The 19,031-nt window shown below is 35.7% G+C and overlaps 1 protein-coding gene across 1 annotated transcript in view; it reads right to left on the reverse strand.

The window, feature by feature from the left end:
• Positions 1-816: 816 nt before the first annotated feature.
• Positions 817-19,031, reverse strand: part of LOC149842269 (glucose-6-phosphate isomerase, cytosolic-like) — a 24,943-nt gene continuing 6,728 nt past the window's right edge. Inside the window, exons 13-24 of the mRNA XM_089999039.1 lie at positions 9,790-9,856; positions 9,641-9,697; positions 9,492-9,545; positions 9,283-9,411; positions 7,490-7,553; positions 7,281-7,354; positions 7,139-7,192; positions 6,990-7,058; positions 5,004-5,093; positions 4,818-4,925; positions 1,171-1,249; positions 817-1,052 (exon numbers count right to left, since the gene is read on the reverse strand). Of these exons, the coding sequence (XP_089855165.1) occupies positions 1,193-1,249; positions 4,818-4,925; positions 5,004-5,093; positions 6,990-7,058; positions 7,139-7,192; positions 7,281-7,354; positions 7,490-7,553; positions 9,283-9,411; positions 9,492-9,545; positions 9,641-9,697; positions 9,790-9,856 (823 nt within the window). The 3' untranslated portion in view covers positions 817-1,052; positions 1,171-1,192. The remainder of the gene's footprint in view (positions 1,053-1,170; positions 1,250-4,817; positions 4,926-5,003; positions 5,094-6,989; positions 7,059-7,138; positions 7,193-7,280; positions 7,355-7,489; positions 7,554-9,282; positions 9,412-9,491; positions 9,546-9,640; positions 9,698-9,789; positions 9,857-19,031) is intronic.

The following is a 19,031-nucleotide window of genomic DNA, read 5'->3' on the forward strand; positions in this document are numbered from 1 at the left end:
ATGAGGAACCCTCCCCGAGAACCAGGTGACTTAATTGGCCCGTCCCCCTCCAAGGTAAACCCCATGTGGGGTCACCTACACCCAAACCCTTACGTAGCCCAACAGTTAAAGAAACCTGCATACCCGGTAGGAGTGAAACCTGGGACAAAGGGGTCAGCACCTTCTCAGGCCCACTGCCACTCTGGTGACCTGGGTATGTTTTAAAAATGATTGGATTCAGTCCTACAAGCAGTCATAGACGGGCCGCTGTTTTCCATCCCAAGTCCAGCTGACCAGAAGTTCAGGCAACTACATGCTTCATATCCAACCTATTGGCAGCACCATATATTGAATCATGATACCTTGTCATGCATGTGCACATGTACAGGCACACCTGCTGACCTTTCAATCTATGACCCATGTCATGCATGTGCACATGTACAGGCACACCTGCTGACCTTTCAAACTATGACCCACGTAAGGTAAACTGACTGTAATATTGAAATGTATCCCTCTAAACACGAAATGCTTACCTGAAGTTCGCAAATAATCGAGTGTAGGATAAGGACCACACTCTAAAGTGTATACTAGCTGCAATATTTCTTTCTAGCACAGAGTGGTGCTACAAATAGACATTGCAGATAAGTCCAATAAGAACACTGATTGGTAGAAGCATCTATCAGGTCCTAGCTTAATTTCTCAATGCAGCCAGATGCGAAATAGGGATGGCTTTACACATCAACCAAAGAGGCCTTCCCTGTCATTTTTGTTAGGAAAAACAAAGTGCTCTGCTTGACATTGATCCAGAAAAGTGTAAAAGTTAATCCACAGATGGGAAAAGCAGGCGAGTTTCAAAGGTCACTTTTCAAGGAAAAGCATAACACAACCAAGAAGCTCAAACAGGTACCACAATACATAGCAAAAAAGAAATAACATCCATTACGAACGGAGCACCAGCAGCAGGCCTTGCAGTTGGGGTTTGCAGGATAAGACATAAGCACAAAAGTTTATTAAACTGAAAAACTTGCAAGGTGATAAGATCTGAAGATACGTTGCAGAGCTCAGCATACAGCCTGAAAAAACAAGGCTTACATGTATAAGCACGCACATTGCATATTCATCAAGAGAATGCTCAACGAAGGATGCATTTTCTTAGATTGAATGTGGGGGCACAGGAACCAACAGACTGACCTGAAACACATCATTATCGCCATCACACTTTTGGAAGCAAGTTTGGAGGAGGTGCACTTGTACGGAGCTTACACTTCCCCTGTAAACAAAGAAACCACCATAATAAGCATGTTCATGGCCATCTCAATTGACAGCTAACTGAAATCTGGAAAAGCAAACCCCATTTGCAAAAGTCTTCATAAGATATAAAGCATAATCTTCCTCTAGTGTGATTTCATAAAAAGAGTTAAATGGTTTATTTTATATAACACTAAACTAGTTGTGTTTAATATTAAATGCATTCAACTTATTGAAATGACCAAAATACCATTAAAAGCAATGGCATTTTAAAAAATGCATGGTCACTTTTTTGGGCAGAAACAAAAAGACTGAGCAACTTTTTCAAAAAAAAAAAAATACAAATTTGAATTTGAAAAGTACATGCTTTTTTTACCACAAAAAGTGATCAAGTATGTTTATAAGCATCATTGCTTTCAAATGTATTTTAGTCTTTTCAATCAGTTGAAAGCAGATAATGTTAAGAGAGAGGATCACATCAGAGGCATCTTTGACAGTAACACCCTATGCCTTGGATGTCAAACAACAAACAACAACAACAACAACTACGCCTTCATCCCAAAACAATTGGGGTCGGCGATATGAACCAACAAAGAAAATCATTATGGGTCTTCTACATGAATCCTTCTCCTCCATTCATTTCTATCCAATGCCATGTCCTCGGTGAGGTTCAAAGCATTCATATCCTTTCTTATCACCTCCATCCATGTCTTCCTAGGCCTACCCCGACCTCTTTTAACTAATATATTTTCCCATTTCTTCATCCTTCTAACTGGAGCATCATTAGGCCTTCGTCGAATATGTCCAAACCACTGTAAACAATTCTCTCTCATCTTATTTTCAATGGGTGCAACGCCTACCTTCTTACGTATCTCCTCGTTCCGAATCTTATCTTTTATTGTATTTCCACACATCCATCTCAGCATACGCATCTCAACTACACTCATTTTTTGAATTCGATGTCTCTTGGCAGCCCAACATTCCATACTATATAGTAAAGCGGGCCTAATAGTCGTCCTATAAAACTTTCCCTTCAACCGCAATGGCATTCTACGATCGCACAACACTCTAGTTGCACTCTTCCATTTCATCCACCCAACCTTTATCCTATGATTTACATCTCCATCAATTTCTCCATACTTTTGAATGATGAATCCCAAATATTTGAAAGAATCATCCACCGGTATTTCGTGCTCACCAAGCTTCACTACACTCCCATCACTATTTCGTTGCTTACTAAATTGACATTCCATGTATTCTGTCTTACTCTTACTCAACTTAAAACCTCTTGCTTCCAATGTCTGTCTCCATAATTCTAACTTAGCATTAACCCCAGTTCTAGACTCATCAATCAAAACAATATCATCAGCAAACAACATACACCACGGCACATTTTCTTGAATTGATCTCGTAAGCTCATCCATCACTATAGCAAATAGGAAAGGGCTTAAAGCAGATCCTTGATGTAACCCAACCGTTATAGAAAAATTGGTTGTCACCCCTCCACAAGTGCGGACATTGGTTACTACTCCTTCATACATATCATTAATTATACTAATGTACTTGAGAGAAACATCCCAGTTTGCCTTGGATGTCGTTCATCTTAAAAATGAACGACACCCATCACAACAATGAATAGACCTATGTCACAGGGACTCGGCAAACTGGGTGCCGCACCCACGTCGATGCGACGCGGGTGCGGTCAACCCGACCTTGGGTGCGTTGACCGCACCCAGGGTCATTTGTGTCCAATTTTTTATTTAAAAAAAAAAATCTTCTAAGGGGCGCTGCCAGGGGGGAGCCCCCGGACCCTCCTTTCTGCACAAAGAGGGCACAGGGAGGGGCTCGACCCCTCCCCTGTATAAATTTTATATATATATATATATATATATATATATATATATATATATATATATATATATATATATATTGCTGCACCCCCGCACCCGCACCCATGTGACATAGGAATAGACTCATTGTAAGCCATTCATTTTAAGTCAATCCAATGTCGTCCATCCGAAACAGGAAAGACATTGGAAAAAAAGTGAGACCCATCCAAGTGATGGTCATTTTATTCGTACAGGTTTTGGATGTCGTTCATCTTGAGATCAACGACATCTAGAAGTGGTCTGACGACATAGAACACTCTGACCTGATCCCATCTCTAATGTTAAATACAACTAGTTTAATGTTAGAAAAACCACACACACACATATATATTATTTATTTATTTAAATATATTAAAAATATATGGTGGTTCTATACCATAATACCATATGGTGGTATACACTTGTTTGTATGAATCTAACCATACGGATGTGTTTAGCATCATTTATTTACTATGTTAGAAGGTTTTATCATGTTTAATACACCATAATATTCTATTTTTGAGATGGTGAAAAATCAATAGCTCATAATTTATGAAGATAAATGTGGCTTAAAAATGTTATAAAACACCATGTTTGTGTCAACTTTAACACATAAATATAGTAAATAAAGCATGTTAAACATAATCCAAAGATTAGATTTTGCTTTTGGATCTTAAATCAAATGTATATCACCATAAGTTATGGCAGTACAGTTCTACAATAGAAGCACTCATAAGTTATGGCAGTACAGTTCCGCAATAGAAGCATATATATATATATATATATATATATATATATATATATATATATATATATATATATATATATATATATATACATGCAATGTGTGTTTTCTTTTTTCTTTTTAAACCCAGGCAAGAATGGGAATTGAACTAGGTTGTCAACAGATCAGAACATGGATCATGCAACCTGACCAGCATCCTACCAGGATCAGATCATAGACTTCATGGCCGACTTTCAACAAAATTCAAACTTCAAAAGCCTAGTGAATAATAGTGGAGTTGGGTCTGACCAGATCGACTGTCCAACTTAAATGATGACAAATCAAATTGAACCAAATCCAACCAGATACAAAACCTATTTTAGATCATTAATGTTGGATCCATATTCAATAAAATCACATCAACATCAGATCAAAACTCAACCCTAATGTGATCCATTGAAACCCCTGCTCTAAACAAAGTTCCCAATGATTATGATACTGTCCATCACATTCGACCCCAAAACTCAACCCTAATGTGGTTCCAACAATCTGGCCATCACATTCGACTGGTCCTCTTAAAGAACATGAAACCAGCATCAAAGGGGTATGTAAGGTTAACCTCTAACAATCAATCAATCAGTTGGCTGACAGCCGAGCAGATGAATCTGGACTTGATCTTTCAACATGCACTTTCACTTTCTTTGTATCTTATATCTCAGCAAGTAAATAGTACAGTTGAAGAAAAACACCTTGAACATTCTATCGACAAGATGCACAATTCAGAATACAACAGAAGCATAGTTAAAAGGGTTGACTAAGATAGCTGGACCGTTTAGATTTGCACCATCTTAACTGAGAGATCTCTGGTCTAAATCCCACAGGAGGCACCGTCAGCTTGCCCAACCTCCCCCATCCACGCCCTCACCCAATCCTCCCCCTGCCAACAACCAACACACAAAGGGGAAGGGGAAAAAGGAACGTGACAGAAGCATAATTACCTCCAAGTATTTGTTAAGCATAGCTGTCGTACTGAAATTGAATCCCTCAACTGGTTTTCCCTCTGTTCTAGAAGCATTTAGTTGCAATCTAACTTTAGAAGCTAGAGACTGTATCAACATAAAAGGCTTCACTGTTAGATAGATAATTCAGCATTTATAGAGTATATAAAGCTATTCAACCAATACCTTTCCTAACTCGACTCCCCATTGGTCAAAAGAGTTAATACCCCATATAAAACCTTCCACTGCTATTCGATGCTCATAAATTGCCAGCAACTGAAAACATGGAAGAAAATGATCACAAATAAAAGACCAATATCACATAAGATTCACCAACAAGTGATGATATCAGGCTATCATAACAGGAGACCAAAAGTATCAGGTTAGGGTTTATGGTACCAGAGGATTTTTTTTTGCATTTATGAGTTATGATGCAAGTTTGATGTTATATGATATCATGTAGATATTTTCTTATGTTCAAAGGCTTCCTATATACTCAAGTCTTTTGTTTCCTCCAAATCAATAGAAATTAGAAGTTTTGTGAAGTAACTTCAATGAGTATGGACCGTGCAATGAAAGGCCAGCTGAAACCTTCCTTTTCAGAAGTTTCTGAAAGTATCTCCTAACGTCAGGATTTTATATTTGTCATGGGTTTTAGACTTAATTCATATTTTTAAATAGTCATTTTTTTCATTCATTACAAAAGAAGCATAACAACTTTTCCATACAGAGCCTTACCAGAAGGCTATGAGCAAATTCAATCACAGACCAAAGTGCATTAGCAGGATAATACCAAAAGTGATCTAGTAAAACCACAGAAGATACAGAGGCACATCCAAATCAAAATGTTCTCCAACATATTGTTGATAAGCATTCAACATCAAGGAAGGGTCTATCTAGATCAGAAAAAAACCACTTTTAAGTCTGTGAATATGACAGATTTTGGTTACAAGGCATGACTACTTTTGGCCCTTAAAAAATTTTACATGTAGAAAGCAGCTGGATAATGATTGGCAGAATGTAATCCAAGGAGGATCTATAGCCAAACCCCTTCCAACCTGCTAGATATATGGCTGGCAAGGACCCAATCCAGCCAATGGTAGTGATAAGAGGAAAAATCGGGTCTTACCCGTAAAATACAAAGTGTTTCACATAAAATGCAAATAATATGTTCAACATACTATACACAGATTGGATTCAGATAGGGATGTCAATGGGTTGGATTTAGGTCAGATTCGGACAGAAAAAGATAAAACTGAATCGTATTTGGATTCGGATTCAGAGTGGGATGGAAAAGTTAAAACCGAATCCAGATCCAACTAGCTTTAAACCAAATAGTTACACTTTAATCGGGTTTGGGTTTTAGTTGGATTCGGATTTTAATCATATTCGGGTCGGGTTTCAATGAAAAACTCAATAATGAACCCAAATCGGATTTCTAATCGGATCCCTATTTGACTACCAAATTCAACTAATCAGATTCGGATTTGGGTTGGATGTCGGGGTGCATCCGACCCGTTGACATCCCTAGATTCAGATCAAGCCACCAACAATCCACAGTTTTCTGTTCCATATGATTAGCCCATACCTGACTTTATGTATTTATGAATGAATTTAATTGTGGGCAGTTTTCCATCCTCCAGCATGAACAGTTGTGTAACTTCTTAAGCACTTATAACATCAAAAATATAAGTGGAGAAAATATATGTTACATCTCATGAGTCCCAAAAGCTTCTCAAATAAGAAAATTCATATTTGCTTCTTGATGAACACTTATTAAAGAAATTAGTAAACAGAGTTTGCTTCCCAGCCACCAAAAATTTAACAAGTTTATATATATAAGAATAGGATTGTCTTAGACCGTATGGAATAATTTATATTAACATAATTTAGAATGTCATATGGTGCTATTTACGCATTTATGGTAGCATGCAGTATCCTCACAGTAATTATAGGGATTCGAGGTAAGCATATTTTACTTCCTCCTTACAAGATTAGAAAGGTTTCACAGGATGCCTCACAATTTCCTTATGAGTGCATAAAGAATTATTTTTAGTCAAAGGCCATAAAACATAACCATGGGAGCTCCATAAATATGGGAATTAAAACATTTTCCACAGATTATTTAGGAGTAACAGGAGAATGTACACTTGACATCATATACAGACATACCCTTCCAATGTTATAAGCATTCAGCGATGGAAGAAGAAGGCTGATTGAAGGCCTGTTCCCAGGAAAAGTCTACAATAAGAGATGCATGAATTAGAAACACACTTTGTCAACATGGAAGTAACAACATAAAAAAGAATGCTATTTGTTACCTTGTGAGGAATCAGGTGTGAAGGAACCTTCTCAGCAAGCAACTCTTCTGCAGTCTGGAAAATCCTCAATATGAAAGAAACTTATTTAATCTCAAATCACTACAATTTGAAATTTTGGAAGAATAGGGCAGATTATCCATACCTTCCCATATGCAAGAGCATCTGGCTGAGCAAAAAAGTTGGACATTAACTCTTCATGGTTACTGACAACTTCACCTGCAAACAAAATGCAAATAAAAATATTGACATAATTGAGAAGTATAGCCAGCTTCAATGACCCAGCAACTTTATCCAAGAAAATGCTTTGAAGCAAGGTCTCTTGTCCCAGTGTTGCAACACTAAAGGCAGTACCTTTTAAGTATACTGGTTGTTGAGTCTTCCTAGCACCAATAAAATCACAAGGAATCACCCGCCCCTGTAAATTCAAAGAAATTAAACCTTATTAAGGAGACATTAAAATAAAAGCCAGGCAGCGGAAAGCCCTAGCAGAAATAGTGAACCAAACTGGTAACAGGACTACTTCAGTGACTTGTGCAGGATTTCAAAATATTGATCCAACTTTAAACAAGCAAATTTGATTTGCATAGTCCAACTTCAGAGGGGAGACAAAAAGGCAGTGTTTCTCCACTAACAGGAAATATCATCATTTAAAATTTTGAGAAACAAAAAAACTGGGCAAACACCCATGATTTGATATGGTTCATGTCACCACTGGCTAAAGATCGAATATAAAGTTATCTCATCCTAACAATTCAATCCTTTTAATTAAATGTCTCTGCCATTCCCTTTTCCATTGCATATTATGTCTTTCAGCTTCTTTCTTTTTTTAAGTTTTTCCAAACAATTACCTCTGATCAGACAAGAAACAAAAAACCACGACTAGATACCATCCACAATATGAATATAACTATATTGAAAAAGATTGATTGGAAATCAGGACCTATACAACCAAATCTCTTAGGAAAAGAATTGAAGTTTTCTTTTAACATAAAAAATTAACTAAAGTGCTATCTTAATACTATCATGCCAAGGTATAGCCGTAAAGGAAAGCAAAAATCAGGAATTTGGTGGGACAAAATTGGGTAACAAAAAATGTTCCATTCAAAATCAATCCCTTATTGATAAGATAGGATAAGAGGAGAAAATTAAGAAAACAGGAGAAGAAAAAGGCAATTACTTAGAGCATGAAAAAAATAACCCATTCTACTACTAACACATATGCTGGTAAATTATAGATTCTAAAACAAGTCTTCACAAATATACAACAATCTTAGATACCAAACCAATAAAAAACAAAGAATAATACACTATACATGGCCATGGAATGGAGAATACTAGTAGTGTCCATTCAGCACTCTTTCAAATTGAGAACAGAGTCACAGACTAGATGTCAATCATACACAACTTGAATGACATCCTCAGGTTTTTATAGATTTGATGCAACCGCCTCAGATTGGACCCACTATTTTATGGCATCACATTAAATGTATTTGTATATGAAGTGACCTCAAGAATTTTATATATCTTCTTCTGTATGAGGGATCCAAGAGTGAATTATAAATGTAATAAATAAAAAAAACTAAACTCAGGTTATATTCAGTTTAAGAAGATTTTCTTTTGAAACAAGTCAGTTTCAGAATCTGAACAGAACAAGAAAATGTGTGCATATCAAAAGAAAAGAAAACAGCTATATGATTGAAAGGAAAAATAACATATTTGGGGTTTAAAAATAGAATCATGAAGAAAGGGAAGATGAGGATGAAAAGACGAGGAATAGAAGAGGAAGGGAAGCAGAATATGAGATAACACCTATTTTAGACTGACCTGAACAAGATCTGATCTGAAAGCCTTGATACAGTAAAAGTATTATTTGAGAAATAGGAAGAAGAGATGGTTATAATAATCCTCAAAATGAGAGAAGGAAACCGAATTGCACGATTTGTAGTGGGGATATGCCTTGATAGTCTCCTTTTATGTACTAAAATGGTCAAATGCCAAAATTAGAAAAATGCCCCTCAATCAAATGTACATATAAAACATTAAAAAGTTCCACAATGTACAAGAATGCAATTACGTTATCCATCTCAATACGTGTGTTCACATCTTGTTAATAGCAGCACAATATGAAAGAGAGATTCCATTACCTGGTGGATTAGTTGATAGAAACTGTGTTGTCCATTAGTTCCAGGCTCACCAAAATCGATTTCCCCCGTCTCAAACGGAAGTTGAACACCATCAATGGTTACACGCTTACCATTACTTTCCATGCTAAGCTGTAGAATCAAATTTTGGGAAATATTAAAAATAAAGAAAAAAAACTACAATCCATGGAGAGCAGAAATTACAAACATGCCTGCTGAATATGCGGAGCAAATTTATCTAATGCCTGAGAGTACGGTAGGATAGCCTGCACGCTTACAGAAATCTCTAGTTAGAGGAACAACGTATTAGGGAAAAGAAAAAAACATTTAGAATCCAATCAAAAACTATTCTAGTACCCACCCTAGTAGGATATCTAAGAAAAGAAACATTCCATACACTCAACAGACCAAGAAGAACCTGCACTCAGATATGCTGGACTTGTTAAAAAAGAAAAGGCATAGCATGATAGTGATGGAAACAGCATCAGAAGTAAAATTAAAAATTCTCACTGGTATATTATTTTGGAATGATTCCGAGAGAAAATGGTGATCAATGCATCTCGCACCCTCCAAAAACCTAAATACAGTTATACTAGTTGCCATAAGAATCATGTTATGAACATGAAAATGATTGCACTGTGAAACATACACACATTAAGATAACCTCACATGGAAAAACATTCAAAAAATAATATAAACTTGATACGACAAAGGAATAGCATGAACCTGGCATGATAATCTATTAAAGGTTGATTATCATGGAAGCTGTAACTACCCAGTGCAGATGTCAGGATATTATTATTATTAATGAGAAGCCAAAACTAAAGGCATGTTCCCATTATCACAAGAAAAAATGATCAAGTACTTTCTCTGATAAAATATTAGCCTTCTAATTTCTTGCTGAAGCAATTTCTCTGGAGAATCCAGAAGTCTTTGGCCTTTGCAAAGATCTCAGAAATTTTTGAATAAATAGGAAAAAGGCAGAGAGAGGAATCACATAAAACGTAGGAAACATTATAAATAGAAAAATAAAGCAAAAATCATATTTGAATTGAGTTCTAAAATTGGAATACATCAACATATTTGTCATAGAATTGCGTTATTCGAAAATGCCAATCCTTTCAAGTTATTCTGATAAAATGTTTTCATTATCGTTTCTAAAACTGTCAAGATAAATATCATATGCTGTTTTCAGTACATCGTGGATTCATAGATATGAGTGTACATAGGTACATCCTACATTAACAGTAATGGCTGGCTTCAAACCTCTTGATGTCATATATGGATTTCATTCTCAGAGAATACTAATATTGTACCTTATCACACATTGCTAGACCAAGAAGATAGAATATACAACTGCTTCCATGGAACATGTTAAGACTAATGTAATATATGTATATGTATATGTATATATATATATATAGTAATAATAATATATATAATATAATGATATATATTACATATACAACAACAACAACAACTACGCCTTCATCCCAAAACAATTGGGGTCAGCGATATGAACCAAAAAAGAAATTCATTTTGGGTCTTCCACATGAATCCTTTTCCTCCAATCATTTCTATCCAATGCCATGTCCTCGGTGAGGTTCAAAGCATTCATATCCTTTCCTATCATCTCCATCCAAGTCTTCCTAGGCCTACCCCGACCTCTTTTAACTAATATATTTTCCCATTTCTCCAACCTTCTAACTGAAGCATCATTAGGCCTTCGCCGAATATGTCCAAACCACCGTAAACGATTCTCTCGCATCTTATTTTCAATGGGTGCAACACCTACCTTCTTACGTATCTCCTCGTTCCGAATCTTATCTTTTATTGTATTTCCACACATCCATCTAAGCATCCGCATCTCAGCTACACTCATTTTTTGAATATGATGTCTCTTGGCAGCCCAACATTCCGTACCATATAGTAAAGCGGGTCTAATAGTCGTCCTATAAAACTTTCCCTTCAACCGCAATGGCATTCTACGATCGCACAACACTCCAGTTGCACTTTTCCATTTCATCCACCCAACCTTTATCCTATGATTTACATCTTCATCAATTTCTCCATACTTTTGAATGATGGATCCCAAATATTTGAAATAATCATTCACCGGTATTTCTTGCTCACCATGATATATATTACATATATTTTTAATATATATAATATATATGGGAGAAGTCAAACTAGCTTCGACTTGCTCCCAACGGCTAGAACTCTAGTTGTTGGGAGCTAGTCAAACTAGTTTGACTTGCTCCCAACGGCTAGAATTTTAGGCGTTGGGAGCTTTCTCTCCCATTTGAGGCCTTTCCCTTATTTTCTCTTCTCTATAAATATGGGAGGGTGTGTGCCTTTGTTCCGTGAGAGTGATGGGTGGTATTAGGGTTTTTCATTGTTTTTCGTTAAGTGCATTGTAGTGAGGCTTGAATGTAATTTTATTTGTTTATTTCTTTTAATGTTTATTATGAATAAAATTATCTTTTTACATTTTGACATGTGTCTTTCAATTCTTAAGTTTTGTATAATGTTTTTTTGAGTCTTTGAGATAATCTTGGAGTGCATTGGAATATGCACCATTTAGTGACGGTATCATAGCAAAGTTTCGGTTTTGGAAAGGATTTGTATTGGTAAATGAAATGGATTCAAAGGTTTTGCATTCCGGTATTTATCTTTGGCTTCTTGTCTTTTATCATTATGGTAAGTTTTAAAATGAAGTTATGTTAAAAATAAATATTTTTTGTGAAGTATGTGAAAGATTATGATGCTTTGATCTATCTTAGACTATAGATATATATAGTGTAAAACTATATTTTGCATATGCTTCTACTCACTCATTTCATTTGATAAAAAAAAAATTGTTTTTGTATTGTTCCTTATTGTGTATCATCTTGTGGGATTTGTGATTATGTTCGTTTAAAATACATTTTTTTTGTCCCCTTTGTGGGTATTGTGAGTGTGTTCCTTAGAGAACACCTTTGTAATTATCCACTCAAGTTGAATATGTGGCTTCTTATAATATTATGTGTTTTGAAAAAATACTAAAAAATATATTTATTGACATATGTATGGACTATCTTTGAAATTATTATGATGTGATTAAGAATAATCTTTTATCGTGATTTATTTTTAATGAGGTTTATTTAATGTGTTATTTCATATATATTTGAGCAATATTGCTTTATTAAGTAAAGATTATTTTCAAATGACACGTGTTGGATTAAGCTTTTCCTCCTTTTTGCCTTAATTATTGAAAAGCATAAACTTGACTTGTGATCACATAAAATGTGTTTATCTTTTGAGATTTCTCTCTTACATATTGATCTTTTTTAGAATCTCCGATTTGATTGTCTTCAATTGCTTTTGAACTCTCTTAAATAAAGTTCTTCTATTTTTTACTTGTATTGCCGTTTTAAGGCTTGGCTATTGTCTCATTGTAGACTTTGTGTTTGTATTTTCCTTGTACCATCATGCATGTCCATTATTGGACTTGATTAATGCTTGTTGCATTTTTATATTATATTTCAGTATACTTCATTACATTGCTTTATAATAGACTTATAATTTAGTTCTAACTTCTTAAGTCATGTCTTTTTTATCTCTTTAATGAGATTTATTGATCGTTTGTATAAGATTTGCTTAGTGCACTTGGTTCTCATTGGTAGACTTATGATCTTTTGTGAGATTCTCAAACTTCATAATTCTACCACATCTACGAAGAATGCCTATATTAGGCATGACTCATTATTTGCTTATTCAAGATTATGAAAACTGACATAAAGCATCTTGTATTGCATATAATTGCATCAATTGACACTTGTGCATATGATTGCACTATATTCATTCAAAATTTACATCTACCATCATTAGGATTTGATTTGATAATTTAACTTTTAAATCAGTTCTTACATATGAACTCACTTATTTGAAAATTGATTTTCGTGAGTATTTATTGCCTCCTTATGGCATTTAAGTTGTCCATCAGAGACTTTTATATGATGCATCATTCTTCTTGGCTTTATTATTATTGAATTAGAGATGTTTCTTGCGGTGAGTTGTGTGCACCTTGTTTTATGTCATTTTAGATTGTCAACTTATAGTTTGACTCTAACTGACAGTTATGTGATCTCAGCTTGTGGGTGTGTTGAATCACTCATTTGTTTTTTAACATTCTCTTTATTATGAATGTTTATAATTATGTGTATCTGTGATGACTATCTATTTTTTGAAACCATGGTGCTTCGAAATATGTTTAAAATTAATATTTTTGATAGCATTAGTGTATTTTCATTACAAGTCTTCTTACCTTGGGTGTCTTCTCCTTTTTATGCCTCCTATCTAAGTGTCATTATATGTAGATAAGAGATGTTTATTTGCACATTCGTGTGTGATTTTAACCCATTGTTGGCATTATACTCTTGTTCTAGTCTCTAATACACTTGTTTTTTTAGTGGCGTTATGATATTTATTCACACCTTCGTGTGTGATTTTAGTTCATTGTTGGCATTATACTCTTGATCTAGACGAGATATTTATTCACACCTTCGTGTATGATTTTTGCCTTTCGTTGGCATTATGCTCTTGTTCTAGTCACTTATACACTTGTTTCAAGTGTCATTATATGTAGATAAGAGATATTTATTTACACCTTCGTGTGTATCTTTTAGCCCTTCATTGGCATTATGTTCTTGTTCTAGTCGCTGATAGACTTGGTTTTAAGTGTCATTATATATAGACAAAAGATGTTTATACACACCCTCGTGTGTGTCTTCGGCCCTTTAGTGGCATGATGTTTATGCTCTTGTTCTAGTCGCTAATACACTTGAAATTTGAGGTTTTGAGGCCTTGAAGGTGATTGTTTGTGGTAAACCAATATTCTAATTTGTAAAATTCATTCAAATGTTTGAGAATTTTTACATCTATTCGTAATTTGTCTAAACTCATTTTTTCTTTTATGGGAAATGATTGTTGAAATATTTTCATGCATTTTGCATTGTATATGCTTTAGTTGCATGAGTTATCAAATGATTAATTGTCTTGCATAATTTGTATAAGGTTATATTTTTTCAATCATTTATTCAATGAACAAATATATATTTTGCTTATATTACCCATTGTTGGCTCTTTGTATTGTCTCATAATGGACATATACTTATGCAATTTTGTGTTTTATTGTGCTTTCGTATCTTTATATTACAATGCTTGGACTTATATGTGCTTTTACACTTTGTTTTTTAAAATTCTGCATATTTTATTATATACTTTTCTAAGCATTTCATTAGTAAAATCTTGCATGTGTATGCCCATAGTAGCTATTGTGTGCATTTGATTGCTCTTGAGTGTGTGGATACTTCTATTTTACTTGTATGAATTCTCATTAGGATTCTCTTATTTTTTTGCTTATTTTCAAGTATGTGTTCTTGAAAGTTTGCTTATTTATCAATTGGTCCATATGTGACTTCTTTATTAGTTCTAAATTATTGCATAATTCAATCATATATGCAGTAATTGTTAGTTGAAATAGTACGTCTAATTGATCCATGCCTATTTATATCTTCTGTTGTCTAAAGTTGGTTTGTTATGGAGTTATTCTTTCATAGTATTAATAATGATGAAAAATTTATGATTCATTAATAAGTCTTTTGGGATAAATATATATGTGCATGATTTTCATTGTTTTTCATCCCTCAGAATATTATTCTATTATGGTTGAGTTTGACAATGACTATCATGTTTATAATTAATAACTTTTTAAAATTCTTACTTTAAATAATTTTAAAAAATATTAAAATTAACTTATTTTGTATGTATTTTATGCTTGTGTGCTTGGCCATCCTCTCTCTCTCTCTCTCTCTATATATATATATATATATATATATATATAGTTAAAAGTAATATTCATAAACCTAGGGTGGTCATACGTAATTTAGCACAATTACGTATGCCTACTTGTAATCACATTTTACTAATCGCCTATTTAAATAGGTTATTAGGGTTAATGAAGGAACGAACTCTCTTCCTCACTCTCTCGTTTCTCTCCTCTCTCTTTCCTCTCTCTCTCTCTCGGTTATCTCTCTCTCACTCTCGTCTCTCTAAGATTGATCAAACGACTGATAGTTGTAACATGGTATCAGAGCGGGTCTCCCTTATGGGATGACATTATTACTGTTGATCGTGATGAAGAGGCTGTTGCTGATCGTGATGAAGAGGCCGCTGCTGATCGTGAAGCGTGAAGAAGTATTTGACGTCGTGGATCGTGATCCGCTTGTGGTCATGTCCGATCTTTGTGACGCATAAGGAGAAACACGTTGACCTGAAGACAGCGAATGAATCTGAAAACAAATAGGTCACGGTTCAGATCTGATAGGTGTCGTCTTGGGTTAAAAAAAAAGTTTAATGGAGGTTGTTAAACTCTGTTGTAGTCAGCTATCAGACCTGAAATAGTGATCTGAAAAAAAAATAGATCGTTGTCGTATGTATGCGATCAGATCGTTGTCGTATGTATGCAATCAGACCGTTATCGTGGAGATAAAATGGTAGGTGGTTCAGTCTCAAAGTTGGGAGTCGTTGCTTAAAAAATTATTCCAGTCTTGAAGTCGATAGTCTTTGCCTAAAAAAAACTTATACATTTTGTGGTTGTGGTGATGATCTGATCGCTATTCAGATCTGGAGGCAAATTCCGCAGGAGCCCCTTGTTGCGCAGAAATAGCTGGGGTGTTAAATATTTTTTCCGGTTGTGTTTAGTTGTTATCCTTGGTGAGCAAATAATTATTTTTTATGGCAGAGTCACGTGCTCAAGATAACGACCAAAAAGCAGAGGTCATTGGTGAATATAAGGCCTTTGCGAATCCATTTTCGTATGGATCTTCAGTTAAGCTAGATGATATTAATTATGCAAGGTGGTCTCGCACCTTCATGATGTTCGTTTCTGGACATCGAAAAAAACATGTCCTGTTGGAATTGGAGCCCATTGAAAGAACCGAAAAATATGTTACTTGGGACGAAGACAATGACATTGTGATGTCATGGATAAGGAACAGTATACAACCTCATCTAGCTGATGGTCTGATTTATTATACCTCAGCTAAACAAATGTGGGACAATCTCCGTGATACATATTCCCATGAAACCAATGTGAGTCGTATTTTACAAGTTAAGCAGGAGATTTACCAGTTACAGCAAGGAGAACAGACTTTGTCCCAATACTATGCCTCTGTTAAATCTGCTTTTGAGAGGCTAAATGCACACATACCCTTATGTTGCACCAAACAGAAGACTCATCAAGAGAATACTATGGTTGCTCGGTTCCTTACAAGGCTATCATATGATTTTTCAGTTGCCAAAGTTCAAATGATAACAAGTTTTGATGTTCCTACTCTTGCAGAAGCCTATAATCGTCTGAGTAGGCTTGCCATCACTCTTCCTCAAACCCAATCTGAATCACAAGCATCAGCCTTAGCAATCACCTCATGTCGTGGAAGAGGTACTCTCTTGAATTTTCGAGGAAGAGGTCGTGGTCGCAGTATAGGAGGAAGAGGAAGGCTTCAATGTACATATTGTGGTAAACTTGGACATCTTGAAGATAGGTGCTGGGATAAGACTGGTCGACCTCCTATCCCATCACGTAAACCAAATGTATCCAAGACTCAAGTTGCTAAACTCGAGGCAGAGATTATACCTACCTCCTTCAGTGATTCAGTTATCCTCAGTCGTGCAGAGTACAATAAATTGTTGTCTCACCGGCTCCCTAGTTCGAATGATTATATGCTTGTTGCTGATGTTTCATGTTCTACAAGTGATAACCCAAGTTATCAAGGTAGTAGATGGATTAGTGACTCAGGTGCATCTAGACACATGTGTGGGACTCCCCATAATTTTTCAAAGTTAAATCCTATTGTTGAACCTCGCAATGTTATACTTTCGGATGGGAGTTCTTCTCCTGTTATAGGCCAAGGAAACATTTTCATATCCCTCACACTTCAATTGACTTATGTCCTTCATGCTCCTTCATTTCCTCATAATTTATTGTCCGTTAGTCATATTGCTAAGGAGCATAACTGTAGGGTGATATTTGATCCTGTGTGTTGTATTTTTCAGGACTTGCTGACGGGGAAGAGGATTGGTAGAGGCCATGAGGAGGGTGATGTCTATTATTTACATCAACCAGTTGGATCCATGAATGATGTGTTTGAGTCATCTTCCAGTACCTATTAGTGGCATCTTCGTCTTGGTCATGTTTTTTTGCCAAAGCTTCATAGAATTATTCCCCAGATTTCTCCGTCTGACTCATTCCAGTGTGATGCCTGTCAATTGGGCAAACATCATAGAAGTTCCTTTCCTTATAGTCAGAGTCCATCAAGTCAAAGAATGTTTAAGATTTTTCATGTTGATGTATGGGGACCTAGTAGAGTTCCTAGTAGATCACAGTGTCATTATTACTTAGTTATTGTTAATGATTTTTCTAGATTGCCATGGGTTTTCTTAATAAAAGAAAGGCCGGAGGTTGCCTTCATTCTTATGTCTTTTGTCATTGAAATAACGACTCAGTTTCATTCTCTTGTCAAGATTATCCGCACTCATAATGCTCTCGAGTTCAAGTCTAATGAATTGTTACAATTTTATCGAAATCGTGGCATCCGTCCTCAAACCACTTGTGCCCATACATCTCAGCAAAATGGAGTCGCTGAGAGAAAACATAGGCATCGTCTAGATGTAGCTCGCACTCTTATGTTGCAATCAAATATGCCACCTTCATATTAGGGGGATGCCATTCTCACTGCTTGTTATCTCATTAATCGTATGTCGTCTTCATCATTGGAAGAACAAATCCCTTTTCAAATTCTCTATCCTAATGCTCTACTTTTCTCGCTTTCTCCCAAAGTATTTGGATGTGTTTCCTTTGTTCATAAACTTGAACCTAACCGTGATAAATTATCTTCTCAAGCCATCAAGTGTGTCTTCATTGGATATCCAAAAAATAAAAAAGGGTACTGGTGTTATGATCTCATCTCCCGTCGAGAGTATGTTAGTGCAGTCAAGAGCATGTTAGAGAAGATGTATCTTTCTTTGAATTTGTTCCTTACTTTTCTACCACTGCATCTAGACTACATGTTGAACACAGTGATTCTCTGCCTCTTCCCATTCCTCCTTTTCCCTTGAAGTCTTTTTCACAGACTATTTCTCATTTTGAGTCTCCCACAGCTGCTCGGTATCATGATCCGCCTCTGGTGTACACTCGCAAATCACCACTTGAATCAGAACCTACATCATTGTCTTCTTCAGAAGTAAGTTCTCCTGGAAATATTGAAATGTCTAATGTTGATGATGACAGACCTATCCCTCTCAGGAAAGGTCAAAGACAATGCACATTACATCCTATTTCCAAGTTTGTTAGTGAGGCACAACTTGGGGTTCACATGAAGAATTTTATCTTCGCTTTATATGTCACATCTGTTCCACTTCATCATCAGGCATTGTTAAATCCTACGTGGAAGCAAGTGATGCAGGTTGAGATGGATGCCCTGCTCTCATGCGACACATGGGATTTGGTTGTTTCACCCAGTGATGCAGATATTGTTGGATGTAAGTGGGTCTACACCATTTAGTATAACTCGAATAGCTTAATTGAAAGGTACAAGGCCCGGTTGGTGGCTAAAGGGTATACTCAAACATATGGAGTTGACTTCTTTGAGACTTTTTCTCCAGTAGCCCGTCTTGGGACTATTCGTCTGGTCATATCTGTAGTTGTTCAT

The sequence above is a fragment of the Nuphar pumila genome, chromosome 3 (assembly GCF_984573655.1).
Source record: "Nuphar pumila chromosome 3, dmNupPumi1.hap1.1, whole genome shotgun sequence".
Lineage (NCBI taxonomy): Eukaryota > Viridiplantae > Streptophyta > Magnoliopsida > Nymphaeales > Nymphaeaceae > Nuphar > Nuphar pumila.